The sequence below is a fragment of the Entelurus aequoreus genome, linkage group LG02 (genome assembly GCF_033978785.1).
Source record: "Entelurus aequoreus isolate RoL-2023_Sb linkage group LG02, RoL_Eaeq_v1.1, whole genome shotgun sequence".
NCBI lineage: Eukaryota > Metazoa > Chordata > Actinopteri > Syngnathiformes > Syngnathidae > Entelurus > Entelurus aequoreus.
The window spans coordinates 50,421,629-50,437,687 of NC_084732.1; the positions used below are offsets into that span (position 1 = coordinate 50,421,629).

General features: G+C 39.0%; 1 protein-coding gene across 2 annotated transcripts in view; it reads right to left on the reverse strand.

The window, feature by feature from the left end:
- The window catches only part of ctr9 (CTR9 homolog, Paf1/RNA polymerase II complex component), a 29,564-nt gene extending 14,406 nt beyond the window's left edge, over nt 1-15,158 (reverse strand). Inside the window, exons 1-10 of one of the 2 annotated variants that reach the window (XM_062028636.1) lie at nt 15,011-15,158; nt 14,813-14,858; nt 11,491-11,589; nt 11,039-11,278; nt 10,838-10,955; nt 7,791-7,880; nt 7,236-7,492; nt 7,050-7,157; nt 6,735-6,971; nt 5,942-6,160 (exon numbers count right to left, since the gene is read on the reverse strand). In XM_062028636.1, the coding sequence (XP_061884620.1) occupies nt 5,942-6,160; nt 6,735-6,971; nt 7,050-7,157; nt 7,236-7,492; nt 7,791-7,880; nt 10,838-10,955; nt 11,039-11,278; nt 11,491-11,589; nt 14,813-14,857 (1,413 nt within the window). In that variant the 5' untranslated portion in view covers nt 14,858; nt 15,011-15,158. Of the gene's footprint in view, nt 1-5,941; nt 6,161-6,734; nt 6,972-7,049; nt 7,158-7,235; nt 7,493-7,790; nt 7,881-10,837; nt 10,956-11,038; nt 11,279-11,490; nt 11,590-14,812; nt 14,965-15,010 lie in introns of those variants that run through there. The other variant, XM_062028627.1, reaches the window with a different exon arrangement.
- Nucleotides 15,159-16,059: the final 901 nt, after the last annotated feature.

Here is a 16,059-nt window from a genome sequence, read left to right on the forward strand (position 1 = left end):
TGCCCTCCTGGTAACAGTTAGAGATGCTACCTCAGTAGAAGCATTTAAGTCCCATCTTAAAACTCATTTGTATAATCTAGCCTTTAAATAGACCCCCCCTTTTTTTTTTTTAGACCAGTTGATCTGCCGTTTCTTTTCTTCTCTCCTCTTCTCCCCTGTCCCTTGTGAGGGGGAGTTGCATAGGTCCGGTGGCCATGGATGAAGTGCTGGCTGTCCAGAGCCGGGACCCCGGGTGAACCACTAGCCTGTGCATCGGTTGGGGACATCTCTGCGCTGCTGACCCGTCTCCGCTCGGGATGGTTTCCTGTGGACTGGACTCCCGCTGATGTGTTGGATCCACTGTGGACTGGACTTTCACAATGTTATGTCAGACCCACTCGACATCCGTTGCTTTCGGTCTCCCCTAGAGGGGGGGGGGGGGGGGGGGGGGGGTTACCCACATATGCGGTCCTCTCCAAGGTTTCTCATAGTCATTCACCGACGTCCCACTGGGGTGAGTTTTTCCTTGCCCGTATGTGGGCTCTGTACCGAGGATGTCGTTGTGGCTTGTACAGCCCTTTGAGACACTTGTGATTTAGGGCTATATAAATAAACATTCATTGATTGATAACCATACACAATAAAACATTAACAAAATGCTATGTCACATGAATGTTTTTTAAGTAATAACTTTGAAAAAACAAAAAAACAAGTAATGTAAAAAAAAACATGGTGTTTACTTTTTGATATCAATATAAAACTCAAAGCAGTTTGGCTAATGAAGATAAAGTATAATAAACAAGCTTTGTTTTCTCTAACAACGCCTCCTAGTGGTTCAGTGCAACAGTTTGGCCAAGAAAAATAAACACGAGTGATACCTATCACAACGAATATACAATCTTCACATCCTGCGTTCAATTCAATGAGATTACAAAACATTATAGCTAGTATTGATGTTATTTGAACACTGATAAATGTTGCAGCTAGATAAAGTAAATCCCAGTAAACAAATTAAAGACAAGTTGTAGCAATGTTCACGACACATTGCCTGCTGCATGTTTCCTCACATCATTAACTCTCAGTCACAGCAGCTGAAAGACGCTGTATGAGAAAATAAAAGCAACATCAAACAGTTTTCTCCTTTGCTGTATACTTTTAGTGTGAGACAAATGAGTCTATCTCCAATATTGTCCACACTTGTCACCATCTGAAAACAGCAGTGCGCTCTTTAATGCACCCCGAGACTCCACCGAAACGAAGCGAGGGAAAATTAAGTTAAACCAAGCGCTCGACTCTGTTTACTCTGAGGGGAAATCTCCGTAGCAAAGTCTGTGTAGTTGTGTTCCGCCATGTCGATGCTTCTGCGTAAGCGATTAAAACACTTTGCATTTAATAAACATCATATACTTTCCGGGTTTGAGTTAATTGTGATGGACTGTATTCGAGGAAATGCGGTAAATCTATTAGGGATGTCCCAATCAACATTTTGGCCTCTGATTCGGGATCAGATGCTTTGACAATAGATTATGGAACTAACGATATTGTGTAGCATGTATGTAACTAAAGTATACACAATAATACATTTTTAGAATGCTTATCATATTAAATTTAGTGTTTGCTAATATTGTAGTGATGATGTATTAAATGTGTGGCATTAAAATGCTACATACAAATAACGTGGCTAGTGAACAGTAACAAAAAAAAGCAAAAACTACTTTGGTTCCCATTTAAATCATTAGGGTTTTGCCCTCATAGCTTTCCTGTAACCAGAGACTTACTCCCTGAGTTTTTACATAATAAAAAAAAACGACCAAAAATGATTTTGTAATAAGAACAAGAAAAATAATACATCCATCTAATCACTTTAGTATTATTTACATACTGATACTATACTAGGTATCAATAGAATCAACATCTGGATTGATCACTCTCACTTAACATTGAAACTTTAGCGGTTAGCTTCTTGTGTCATCCTGCTTGGTGTGTGTTTGTAGCATGCTTAGCCATTCCTTTTCCTTGAGTCCTCCAGTGATAATGCTACTGGAAGAAAATAAGTTTTTTTGCCATGTTAGTGAGGATTAGTATCTTAGAAACAGCTTCACACGGTGAAAAGACGACACATTCATTGCAGCTTGCTCTGAAATTCGAGCCAGTGTTCTGGCAAGACACTGACTCTCCTGGAAGTCATGCAACTCCTGCATGTGTGTAACAAGGAATATGAAAATGTAATTGTGTTTCCCTGAGAGTGCATCATTTTGAAATAATCTTTCACTAGAGTACAATCTTTACCCATGTAAACACTGTGGTAAATATTGGCTGGGCTTAGAAGCTCATCAGACGATCATTTAAAAAAGGCAAATATGATCAAGAGTGGGACATCCCTATATACAGTACTATCCTTTTTCTGGCTAAGCTATTGTTGTTAATGTGGTTATTCAAAGGGGACTTTTTTCAGGTTACTGGGGGACACAACCTAGCATATAGTTAAGTGTTAAAATGCCAAATGTATTTTATTGTGTACAAAAATTTATATTCATTTTTAGGCACCTGTGTGAGTACAGCGTATTCAGAAAGTATTTACAGCACTTCACTTTTTTCACATTGTGTTATGTTACAACCTTAGTCCAAATTGGAATTAATTCATTTTTGTCAACAAAATTCTACACGCAATACCTAGGGCTAGACACTTAATCAAATTTTGATTTCAATTTTGATTATGGCTTCTCACGATCATAAGAGTATAATAATCGAAAGAAAACAATTAATGGGCCGCGCAGAGCTTGTAACAGTGGAACAGATGAGTGAGAGTGTGAGTCGAAAAAAGACAGCGTCTACTAGAAGTTTGGGATGCCATCATGGTTGTTACTTTTTATTTGACAAAGCACTAGTATGCTTAATCAATAATCACTAAACACAACAAAAAAAGTAAGGCATATGATTTCCATGTTGAAGTAACCGCGGACAGTCACTTTGGCCAATAAAACGGAATCAGCTGATAAACGCAAAATGATATCAGGGAAATTTACAATCAAGTCCTTTCTTTACTTGTCAAGCTGAGAACAAAAGCACAGCATACTTCCCTGCTTAACAATAATAGAGTGCGCCACATCCGGCCTGACTGCACTTTCTCTCTTGGCTCTTGGCAAGGGCGGTCACAATCCCTCCTCTCTCCGTGTCTGCCCTGCCTGCCTCTTTGTCTCATCCTGTCTTGTTTAACTTTTTGTGTTGCCTCTTTTTTTTTAGCACTGCTCTCCAAAATCTAAACAATGGAATTGATCAACTTTTCTCTCAACAATTGACAAGCTCTCGGGTTCAGGGGAATCTGTCTGTCCTGTCAGAACGTTTTTTGCTGGACATACGACGGACTCTTGGGAGAAGAGGAGTGCCGCTTGCCTGGTGACCCTTTCAGTTGAGGACGTTGACGATATCTTAAGTTGAAGTTAAAGTACCAATGATTTTCACACACACACACTAGGTGTGGTGAGATTATCCTCTGCATTTGACCCATCACCTTCACCCCCTGGGAGGTGAGGGGAGCAGTGAGCAGCGCCCGGGAATCCTTTTTGGTGATTTAATCCCCAATTCCAACCCTTGATGCTGAGTGCCAAGCAGGGAGGTAATGGGTCCCATTTTTACAGTCTTTGGTATGACTCGGCAGGGGTTTGAACTCACGACCTACCGATCTCAGGGCTGACACTCTAACCACTAGGCCACTGAGCATGTACTAAGCCACTGAGCACCTATTCGGAACCATGATAACAGAACAGCTGCTGATTGGAGTAAGCGTTGCCTTGGTGTATCAACAAATTGGAAGACACTAGCAGCCATTCAAAGTACCCTAAAGCTGCCACAAATGATTGGAGGATGTGGGAAGAACTCTCGACACTCAAGACTTTTGTGATTTTGGATAACATTGGACTATCTGCCCTGAAGAATGAATTTGAGGATCAGAAATGGACAATTATGAGTGAAAAGTTTAAATTTGTTTTCGCTCGCTCAAACACAACTATTCTAACCTTGATTGTTTTCTCTGGCTGCGACATAACAAGGTTGCTGCTTCAAGATTCCACCCGAGGACAGTGCAGCAAAGACGGAACAAACTCCTTCTGTGTCAACAACACCTGTAAAGATAAACTCTGTTCCTGTGCCACCACCTGCAGAGCGACTTCAGGCCTACAGACCTATATATATATATAGACACAAACCATAGACCATGGCTGCATATGCACCCCCCCTCCACACACACACCTTAGCCACTGCTTAAACCCCTTAGGAGTGATGGACGGCTGAGCATCACTACGACAGCAGCAGCTCACCACCGACCAAAACTGTCAAGAGATATATTGCACCAATAAATGTGAGAACTTTTACATTTAATTATATTTAATTTTACACAAAAAGCACACACTATGGTGGTAGAATAAGTGTAAAACATAAAAAAACGAATTAAAAACAATTAAAACGAAAAAACGTAATTGTATTGTTTATTTTTAATATTGCCATTGTTATTTAAGTGTATTGGTATTATTATTTTACTTGTGGTTTATTCATTACTCATTTTTATCCGTTTTTTAAAATTATATTTAAAGTTGAGTTTTGGTGGTACAATAAATACAAATGTTTTCAAACTAATTAATAATTGTGTTATTAACTGTGATTACAATATCAATCAAAACAATTGTGATTATTTATTTTGTCATAATCGTCCAGCCATAGCAATACCACATAATGACAATGTGAAAAGCTTTTTTTTGTTTGCAAATGTAAAAAAATATTAAAATAAAATAAAATATACACATGTATTTACAGCATTTGCTTAATACTTTAACGCACCCTTGGCAGCAATTACAGCCCCAAGTTCTTTTTTCTCAAGTCTTTTGATGCCACAAGTTTGGCACACCTATCTTTAGGCAGTTTCGCCCGTTCCTCTTTGCAGAACCTCTCAAGCTCCATCAGGTTGGATGAGAAGCGTTATGGTAGTTTTCATCCAGAATGTTCATCTTTCCCTCTATCCTGACTAGTTCCTGCTGCTGAAAAACATCCCCACAGCATTATGCTGCCACAACCATGCTTCACTGTAGGGACGGTATTGGCCTGGTGATGAATGGTGTCTGGTTTCCTCCAAACATGATGCCTGATATTCACGTCAAAGAGTTCAATCTTGGTCTCATCAGACCAGATAATTTTGTTACTCATGGTCTGAGAGTCCTTCAGGTGCATGTTGGCAAACTTTTTATTAACAAATGGTTTCCTTCTGTCCTCTATACCATATAGGTATGATTGGTGGAGTGCTGCAGAGACGGTTGTCTTTCTGGAAGGTTCTCCTCTCTCTAAAGAGGAACGCTGTAGCTCTGACAGAGTGACCATCGGTTTGTTAGTCACCTCTCTGACTAGACCAAGGTGAATGCAGCAATGTACAGAGACATCCTGGATGAAAACCAACACTTCCCATCCAATCTGATGGAGTTCGAGAGGTGCTGCAAAGAGGAATGGGCGAAACTGCCGAAAGATAGGTGTGCCAAGCTTGCGGCATCATATTCAAAAATATTTGAGGCTGTAATTGCTGCCAAAGGTGCATCAACAAAGTATTGAGCAAAAGCTGTGAATACTTAGGTAAACGTCCATCCATCCATCCATTTTCTACCGCTTATTCCCTTCGGGGTCGCTGGAGCCTATCTCAGCTACAATCGGGCGGAAGGCGGGGTACACCCTGGACATCGCAGGGCCTTAGGTAAACGTGATTTTTTTATTTTTAATAAATTTGCAAATTAAAAAACAAATTACCGGTACATTGTCATTTTGGAGTATTGTCTGTAGAATTTTGACGACAAAAGTGAATCTATTCTGTTTTTTAATACGGCTGCTACATAACAAAATGTGGAAAAAGTGAACCGCTGTGAATACTTTCCGGGTGCTCTGTACCTACACCGACAGACCATCATATGGTCTACATGCTACGTACCTTGGCCTCTTCCAGGTTGCCCAGTCTGAAGTGAAGAGCCCCCAGGTTGTTGAGAATCTCGGGTGGGACATCAGCCTGCACCTTCTCCTGTAGTATGCGTGTAGCTGTGCCATAGGCGGAAAGCGCTCCTTGGATGTCGGTCTGCTCTAGAATCTGAGCCAGCTCGATCCAGGCCTCCACGTCATCAGGGTACTGCTCTGTAACTTTCTTTAGATGACCCTAGGAAGAAGAGATGAGGATTCTTTGTGAGAATTGTCCAACTGTTCAAAATGAAAAGTCTAAAGTTGAAAAATATGCTTATGAAGTGCAGTTAAGTGAGTATGAAAAGATTAAGACTACAGCGGTTGTGGTTCTGCTTTTTATTGGTTTTCCCTTTAGCCTTTATTTGACTGCCATGATACAAAATTACGTGACATGTCAGCATATATCGCAAGACCTCAGCATACCTTTCTGAGAGCTCAGTTCAGTCAGTTTCAAAGTACAATCACGGCATGTGTATTGTGTTTTTGGTCTTGTTGTTAAATGCGTATTCCAGAAAGAAGCACCAGCTTTAAAACGGTGTTAAGAGAAAAATATACACTGGTTGCTTACTGCCAAGCGGCCCGATATGCGTTGTCACTTAAGTAAAAAAATAAATGTGTTTAAACAGCAGTAAATCATTTCACACGCTTGTATGACAATTTAGAGGTAAAAATGTAATTCAAAACTGTACTGTCGCGTTAATAAATAAAGAAAACCTCAGTGGTATGTACAATGAAATGAATGAGAAGATAGAGGAAGGTATGGGACATACTTTGGCAATGTCTCGCTTCTCCTGGTCCTCAGATGTTGCATATAGAGAGCCCAAAATTTTGATTGTCTCATAGTTGTTAGGGTAGGCCTTTAACACCTTTTCAAAGCACTGTGCTGCGTTCTCTTTGTCTCTTCGATAAACGTACATCTGTCCCAGGCCGAAAAAGGGCAGCACGAATGTGGACGAGGCAAACTGAGTAGCCTGGTAGTAATACTGAAAGGCTTGGTCATAGTCCTCCTGAGGGTAGAGAAGAGGAAATTAAATGACATGCAGTAAATAAGCCAGAAGCTACTTAAGGCCAATTGTGGGCATTACCTGCACGTGAAAAGAGCGAGCCAACTGATAGCAACTCTCAGCCTGCATGGCCTCTACTTCTGTGTTGTGAAAAGCATGCAGAGCCAAATGCTGCACTTTGCTGTAGTCCTGAAAGAACACAACACAGAATATTGTGAAGGATGGTTAAAACCATATATAGACAGAACTTCCAATGCCAGTGGTTACCTTTTTGAAGAAAAAGTGGTTGGCGAGGTGGTTGAGCACCATGGGATTGCTCGGGTCAATGGTGTAGGCGCGTGACAAGAGCTGCACTCCATTCTTGATGGAGTCTGCTTCCTTGTTGTTGAGCTCCAGCACAGCCAAGCCGACAAGAGCTCCCACACATTTGGAATTGAGCTCCAGGGCGCGGCCGAAAGCCAAGCGGGCTTTCTCCAGTTTGTTGAGTTTGACAAAGCAGTGGCCCATCCCCAGTCTTACCTCAGCTGGAAAAAGAAGACACAGAGGACAAGTCCATGAATGTTCTCATTCATCCAGGTCATTGTCATCTCAGGGCATTCAATCGGTCGCAACTGGACTGTTTGATTTGACTGGGTCTGGACTAGATCTGACCAATCCAAGTCTATGAGCATGAACTGATGAAGCCTACTCGGATGAGCGGCGGAATGTCTTCTAAGACAAACCAATCAGTCCAGTTGTGATCGATTGAATGCCTTGAGATGACACAGACTACAATTTCTCTTTACACAAGAATTGTGATTGGAGTTTAAAAAAAAGGTTCACCTGGACAGCCTGGGTTTGTGCGTAGAGCCTTTTTGTAGTACGCGAGTGCACCTCTGTAATCCTTTTTATTGAAGGATATACAAGCCTTACCTGTTAAACAACAGAAAGAGGGTTAATTTAGTGAAATAGCGCTCATTATTTGATCAAATATAAAGTGAAGCTTGGCTCATCATTATCAATCCTGTGTGGAGCTTTCACACTTTTTTTTTTTTTTACAATGCTCATATATTTAGTGTAGCAGACAACAACAATACCACATGTATCATTATTAGCAGTTACATTAGCAATAGTCTTTTTTATAGTAGATTTGCAAGACTGTGTATCGTATTGACCGAAATATGAGACAACCCTGAATATAAAACTACCTCTTTTACAAAACAAATCTTGAAGTGCATTTTTCCCGCAGTTGGAAAAACTGGGTAGGATGGTTAGTTTTGTTTTCTTTTTTGTTGTTGTTGCCATCACTCTGCAACAAATTGAGCATACAGGCTTGTTCGTCCATTTTGATGAGCTCATCTTGCACACTCTTTTTAAGACATTGACTTTAAAATCATCTTTTTTTTACTCCTAATTTTTGTTATCTTGCAGTACTTCTTACCAGCAAGCCGCAACTAGTGAGGATCCTGTGCATCCTGTGTGTATGTAAGCTAGAGGTCCTGCCTCCGCCCACCGAAACAAATATTGTGGATGACTGACAAGAGAATTAAATAATTTTATTCTGCTATTGAATAAAGCTTAGGTGCTGAAAGTGAATTCCCCTGCCCCTGTTTGAAAGCAGGAGATTAAGAAATCAAACACTCACACGGACATGGTAATTTATGGATGGCGGCAAAGTTATCGAGTTAATTTTCATTTATTGTTTTATTAATTGAATTATCGACTAATGGCCCAGCCCTGGTTGCGGCTGAATCTCTGCAGGTCAATGGTGCATGTGAGTGAGAGGAAGAAAATCAGACTACCTGGGTGAAAAGTCATTAGACAACGCCGGTTGGTTTGCATGTCTAAATCTAATCTAATCTAATAGACATTTGATAAAACATGACCTCTTTTTCAGGGAACAAGTCAATCATTCAATCAATCACAATTTATTTTTTCAGCCCTTAATCACAAGTACCACAGAGGCTTCGCCAAACCACAACATCCCCTGATCTGGGCTGGACGACATGACAAAAAAAGTATCACAATTATTTTTTTCATATCATTCAACCTTCATTAATATCACAATTTTTTAATATAGTCGGATTGTCCTGTGCACGACTATAGAGAGTCCCGTTGCAACACTACTCTTTATAACTTTAGTATCTTGTAGCAGACATTTTCACCATGTTTGATCAATATGCTAACAGTTGACAACTGGCATTGTTTTATCCATATCTATCATTGTGTTTATGAGAGGTGCAACGGTACACGCTAGGTTCCATACCTCGGTTTTAGGGCCACGGTTTTCCTTCTTTTTCGGTACATTTTGGGGGGGTAAACATTTTTCCCCCGACTTTTTTTTTCTCAAAGTTATTTTGTTATTTTTCTTGTCATTACAAACTTCATTCTGCAGTAAACAAGTGGTGTACTGAATACTAGTATAAGACTTTTTTTAAGTTAACATTTACTAAACAACACTTTCAAAATGTAATTATTATTTGTATTTTTTCATTACTCGTATATATCAGTGTTTCTCACCAGTGGTTTGGCAAAGGGCAAGCGGTCACCCAAATTTTGGAGTTTTTTAAAACTCAAATTCTGTATCTTATAGTTATTGAAAATACATTAAAGTGCAGTTTGAATTTTTTTTATAAATAATACGTACCAAGTTCCAACACAAAAAACATGTTTGATGATTATTTCAGGAACAAAATGTTTTTATCCACAAACTAAAAAATAATTTGAACAAAAGTGTCCGCAGAGTTTTTTAGTACATGTTATATCAGAGGAGTTGAATCAGCGCAAACACAAACAAAAAGTCTGATTAAAAAATATTTAGATATACAATGTATTTTTTTCCTGATTGTATTAGTAGGTGTGTTTATTCTCCAAGTCGGGACCGATAAACATCATGTGCCTGCCTGCAAAACCGCATTCTGGGCAGGATTACTGCACACAACACAACTTGAGTCGTGAGCCCAAGCAGTCAGTGAGACTAAAGTCTGTCACTGAAGACGCTGCTCCTTTTAAATATTGTGTTTCAACTTATATGATAGTGTTGGCGATATTTCTTTATTTTATTCTTCTGGGCTGCATTTACAGCTGTGTGAAGGGGAAGCGACACAACTGATTGAATATTAATTACATTGTGACGAGCATGACTATCGAGACAGTGGACAGGAACCGTCGTGCACATACACGGACACAAACACATTCACACGACATGCACACGTACACAAATTCACACACCTATTCACAGACACACACGGGACAATGGTCAATAAAGGCGGATTTTATACGCAGAATTATACCAAGCACCATTGCTTCCCTAATGTTTACTACTACTATCTTGTAGCTGAGATAGGCTCCAGCACCCCCCGCGACCCCGTAGGGAATAAGCGGTAAAAAATGGATGGATGTATGGATCTTCTAACAAAAATTTCCGCCATGTTTAATTGAGGTAATTATGGCAACAGCTGATCACCGTGATCGAACTGAAATTAATCGCAATCATCAATCACGATCATATAATCGCCCAGCACTACCCTGATCTATACCCACAAAAATACTGTTGGTATTCGGTTATTATTAGGTAGTAGTACTAGTAAGGCTGGGTGTCATGGCAAATTCCTAAATCTGTATTATATTGAACTTATGTCTCATACAGCAATATTTAAAAGATATCAATCCATAATTGATCAAATACTATGGTTGCTGTTATAACAGTGTGTGCATTGTTTTCTCATCCCACTATACTTTGTGTATCTGTAATCCAGCTTGTTGAAGCAAATGGCCACAGTTCTTCGATTGCTACACTGCATAAGATCCTATACCAGCCCCACAAAGATTTTGGTAGATAAGTGCTAAACAAACCCTTATTATTAGAAGTTTCTTTGTTTTCAACTTGCCAAGTAAAGCAGGGATATTATTGGTAGACTGGTTCAGGACAAAGTGGAACTGAGCGTCAGCCTGATCCATCTTGTCTCCTTCCAGAAGGCAGAAACAAGCTCTTCCCAGCAAATGGTTCTGGAAGAGACAAGACAGTTCAGATTTTAACTGTTTTCCTTCTTTTTAATTGTGATTAATCTGTTCTGCACTCTTGTTCTCACCTGATCATACATGATTATCTTGTCTGCCATGGTGTACAACAGCGTGGCCTGTGTGATGAGCTCTTTTTTGGCATCTTTGTTTTTCTCTTTGCGTGCCTGCTGCACGTAGTAAGCTGCCAGAGTATCCAGACAGGTCATCTGGTCCTTTTCGTGGTCTCTATAGTCCAAGTTGCCGTCGATACGCGCCGCCTCTAAAAGTTTGACAAAGTCCTCTGTTTTGCCCTGCTTGTAGTACTCCAGCTGGAAAACAAAGACAGTATTACCAACTAATTCAAGTGAACAATTTGTTGTATATCTCACATTCAGATTTTTCTGTGTAATTGCAATAAAAAATGGAAAAAAATATACTTTTTTTTCCAGACATACCTCCTAGCATGCACTGCTAATAACATTTGAACGCTTTGCTTAAGGAACTTTATAGAATCGAAACAACAAGTACAGTATAACCTTACCGCCAAGGCAATCCATATGTGCAGCTGCGTGTGTTCTTGCTTCAGGATACTGATGACTTCATCCCCTTCAGGCAGCTGGTCAAAGTCAAGCTCAATGACCTGCAGAGAAAAATTACTACATGTTATGAACAATGCTGTGTGCAATGGTAACATATACTGTATACAAGGCAATCACCACTACGTTAACGTTTGAGTTTTTTATCCAGAAGCTTTCATCATATACCACAGTACACTCTAAGGCTGAAACGACGCGTCGACATAGTCGACGTCATCGGTTACGTAAATACGTCGACGCCGTTTTTGTGTGTCGACACGTCGCATATTTACGTCACACTACCGTCATGGCGGAGCGCAAAGCAGACTGTGCGAGCGAGGGGGAAAAAATCACGCCAAAAGTGGTCAAAAGTGTGGGAGTATTTCAATACACGGCCTAATAATGTTGTTGTATGCACACTGTGTCGAGCGGAAATGGCCTATCATAGCAGCACAACGGCTATGAACGAACATTTGAAAAGAAAACCATCAATTAGTCAATCGTCCGCACGAGTATACGTTGTCATCATTACACAAAAACATGAATGTGTCATTTGTATCTGCTAGGGGTGTAACGGTACGTGTTTTGTATTGAACCGTTTCGGTACGGGGCTTTCGGTTCGGTACGGGGGTGTACCGAACGAGTTTCTAAGCTAAAGCTAACTTTAGCTGCTAAAGTGTTAACAAGCTGCTTTGCTCTTTCTGCGGCTGCCTCTGTCTCAGCACGCAGCATTGTCCCACCCACACAACCATCTGATTGGTACACATAAAGCGTTATCAGCCAATCAGCAGTGTGTATTCAGAGCGCATGTAGTCAGCGCTTCAGCGTGGAGCAGATAGGTGTTTAGCAGGTGAGCATCGGGCAGCAGACTCTCCCCAAATGATAATAAACACCTCCCAGTCAACTACTAGTAACATCACTATGAGCCCGTTGACCTTCTAGGAATATAAACTGGAGCTCAGCTCAAGGTGAAGGTGAAGGCTACCGGTAATTAGCTCTCAGTTCCAGCCACATCAACCCCTTCTGAGTGCCTATTTTCAGCTGCTGGGAATATTGTAAACATGAAAAGAACCAGAGCATGTAGACATGCTAACCTTTCTTCATTACAACTGTTAGTCACTCACTGGAATGAGTAGAATTGGTTATTGTGTACTGTGTTGGACTGGATGTTTATTTTGCACATTTTAAAAGCAATACTTAATGTTTACAGTGCTCCAGAATATTTAGATTGGCACTTTTTTGTATTGGATGTCTATCTTTATTTTTGCACATTTTAGCAAATAAGCAATACTTTCACTTTTACTGAAATGTTTACACTGTTACAGAATATTTCGTTTTGCACTTTTTTGTATTGGATGTTTATCTTTATTTTTGCACATTTTAAAGCAAATTAAGCAATACTTTTACTTTTGAAATGCTTATACTATTGCAGAATATTAAGATTTGACAAAATGGCAACCAAGGTAATCAAAAAGGTTAACCAACGAACGAGATTTCTCTACAGAATTTCCTCTCTGGTCAACAAAAGCACCTTGAGGATTCTGGCGGGAACTCTCATTCAACCCTTTTTCGATTATGCATGCACCTCCTGGTACCCTAGCACCTCCAAAACCCTCAAATCTAAACTCCAAACATCTCAGAACAAGCTAGTCAGGTTACTTCTAGACCTCCACCCCAGATCCCACCTCACTCCTACCCACTTCTCTAAAGTGGGCTGGCTCAAGGTGGAGGACAGAGTTAAACAACTTGCACTGAGCCTAGTCTATAAAATCCGCTACACCTCCCTGATACCGAAGTACATGTCAAACTACTTCCTTAACGTAAATGACCGCCATAACCACAACACCAGGGGGTGCTCCACTAACCACGTTAAACCCAGATTCCGAATTAACAAAGGTCTTAACTCATTCTCTTTCTATGCCACATCAATGTGGAATGCGCTCCCAACAGGTATAAAAGAAAGGGCATCTCTATCCTCCTTCAAAACCGCAATAAAAGTTCACCTCCAGGCAGCTACAACCCTAAACTAACACCCTCCCCGGATTGCTAATAATCAAATGTAAACAATCAAATGCAGATACTTTTTCTTTTTCTTATGCCTTCTGATCTCTCTCTCTCTATGTCCACTACTTGATGTCCATACCCCCCCACCCCCCACCCCTCCACACCCCTGATTGTAAATAATGTAAATAATTCAATGTGATTATCTTGTGTGATGACTGTATTATGATGATAGTATATATGATAGTATATATCTGTATCATGAATCAATTTAAGTGGACCCCGACTTAAACAAGTTGAAAAACTTATTCGGGTGTTACCATTTAGTGGTCAATTGTACGGAATATGTACTTCACTGTGCAACCTACTAATAAAAGTCTCAATCAATCAATCAATGCACTGGATGTTTACTTTTATATTTGCACATTAAAAAGCAAATAAGCTACTTTTAATTTTGTTAAATGTTAAAAGTTTTAAATGTTTACATTGTTACAGAATATTTTGTCATGTTGTTGTCAATGTTGACTGAGTGGCCATACTTCTTTTTTTTTGTAAATAAAAGCCATGCCTTTTGAAAAAACAGGCCTACATTTATTTTTTCATCTTCATTTTAAATAAAAAAATAATCGGTAAAAGGAAAAATAATCTATAGATGAATCGAAAAAATTATCTATAGATTAACTGATTAATCGAAAAAAACAATCTATAGAAAAATAATCGTTAGCTGCAGCCTTAGTACACTCTCTTCTCTATTTAACAAATTAATAAAATAAACAGTTTGCACTAAATCAACCACCGTTAATGCAACAGTGTATTGTTTAAGCTGACGGTTTTAATGATTTTGAGTAGACCAATAAGCTATAGCAACAATGACGTTAACATCAGATAACCTGCTTAAATTTTAGAGATGCAACACAATAAATGTATAATTGTGCATTCACAAAGATAAGAAGGTTGTTAACGTCTTAACAATGTTTATTATTGTGGTTGTAGTTTGCGCTTACGCTATGTCCTACTGAAAAGTGTTAACATTTTGTTGGCTAGTTTTTATATGTTAAGAGGAAAAAAACACATACAGTAAACTTGGCTTCATTCCAAGAGTGATATCTCAAGCTAATATAATATTTTCCTGTTCAACAATTTCTAACTGTACACTTAGTTACACGACTTAGTTGGAAATGCATCATCCAGACTGTGCTACTAAGCACTTGTTCAAGTAGCATTAACTAGCACACATGGCTAGCAACATCCATAGGGAACGAGCATTTAAATTAAGACAACTTTTACCTCATCTGTGTCCCGCAGGGGGATCTCGATGGACCCTCGAGACATTCTGGCGAAAGAAAACACAAAATATAGTTCAAAATGATGAACAACTAATGCAGCACATTCGAGATGCTTGGCAGCTGTTTGTTGCTTAAAACCGGAAATCGGTATGCGGATAGTGCAACCAAATCTATGTCCGAGCGAAAAAAATCCACTTACTTTGTAAAAAATGTTTTTCCAATTATTGTTTAAAAATGCAAACAAAAAGAGCTATGGCATGTACATATTGTGTTATTTATTTGTCAGTCTTGTAGAGATGTTGAGATGAGAGATGTTTCTGGTAGTTTGCGACAAACGGATTGTGCAACCCAAATTGTTTCCGGATGGACACAATTTTTACTTTATTAAAAACAAATGCTTACTTTATTAATAACAAATGATAATCCACACAAAATAGCAAACATGAGACCATTGCTGTTGGGTGTAAAAACGAGTGAGGTGTTAGTTCCCCTCTTTTTGTTCCAGTTATTGTAGATATTCAATTTAAATAGCGTTATATAAATACTAGGCTATAAGTGCAAATGAAGCTAGTACAACAAAAATATATTACGAATTCGACATTTGCAGTTCTATTTTTACTTAAAATTTTCACCAATATCCCTAAATTTATGTTGTGTTGTTTAAATATAATATGCATTTTTATATTGTTAAAAAAAACCCAGAAAATAATGGCTAGTATCTAAGGCTTTGGGGGCAAACATCTTAAGTATTTGAATGACAGCCAATGTTACATTTGCTTACTTGTTTTTCAGTATTGATTTTATATTGCTCGATTGTAATGAAAGGGATTAATATTAATTGTATTATGTAGTTATCATTGCTCCATTGACGTGTTGTGCGTGGGTGTTGCTTTGTCGTGTATTGGTAAATTGTTCACAAATAAGTGTGTTGATACATTTTTCCCCAAAAAATCTTGGTCCTGAGTTGTATTCTGATTACCATCATGATCAACAAATTAAAGGCAAAACTCACTAACTCATTAAAAAATATAAACCGAATTGTCCTAGTGAAAAGTATCAGCATCTACGATATACTCACCCTTTATTTACTTAGTATTGGATCGATATCAACATTATAAAATCTCCCGCTTCTAAAGTGTACAGTGCATCAAAAAGTATTAACAGTGCTTTTTTTGTATTGTTTTTTTTTGTTACAGACTTATTCCAAAATGGAATACATTAATTTTTGTCCTCAAAATTATACAGAAA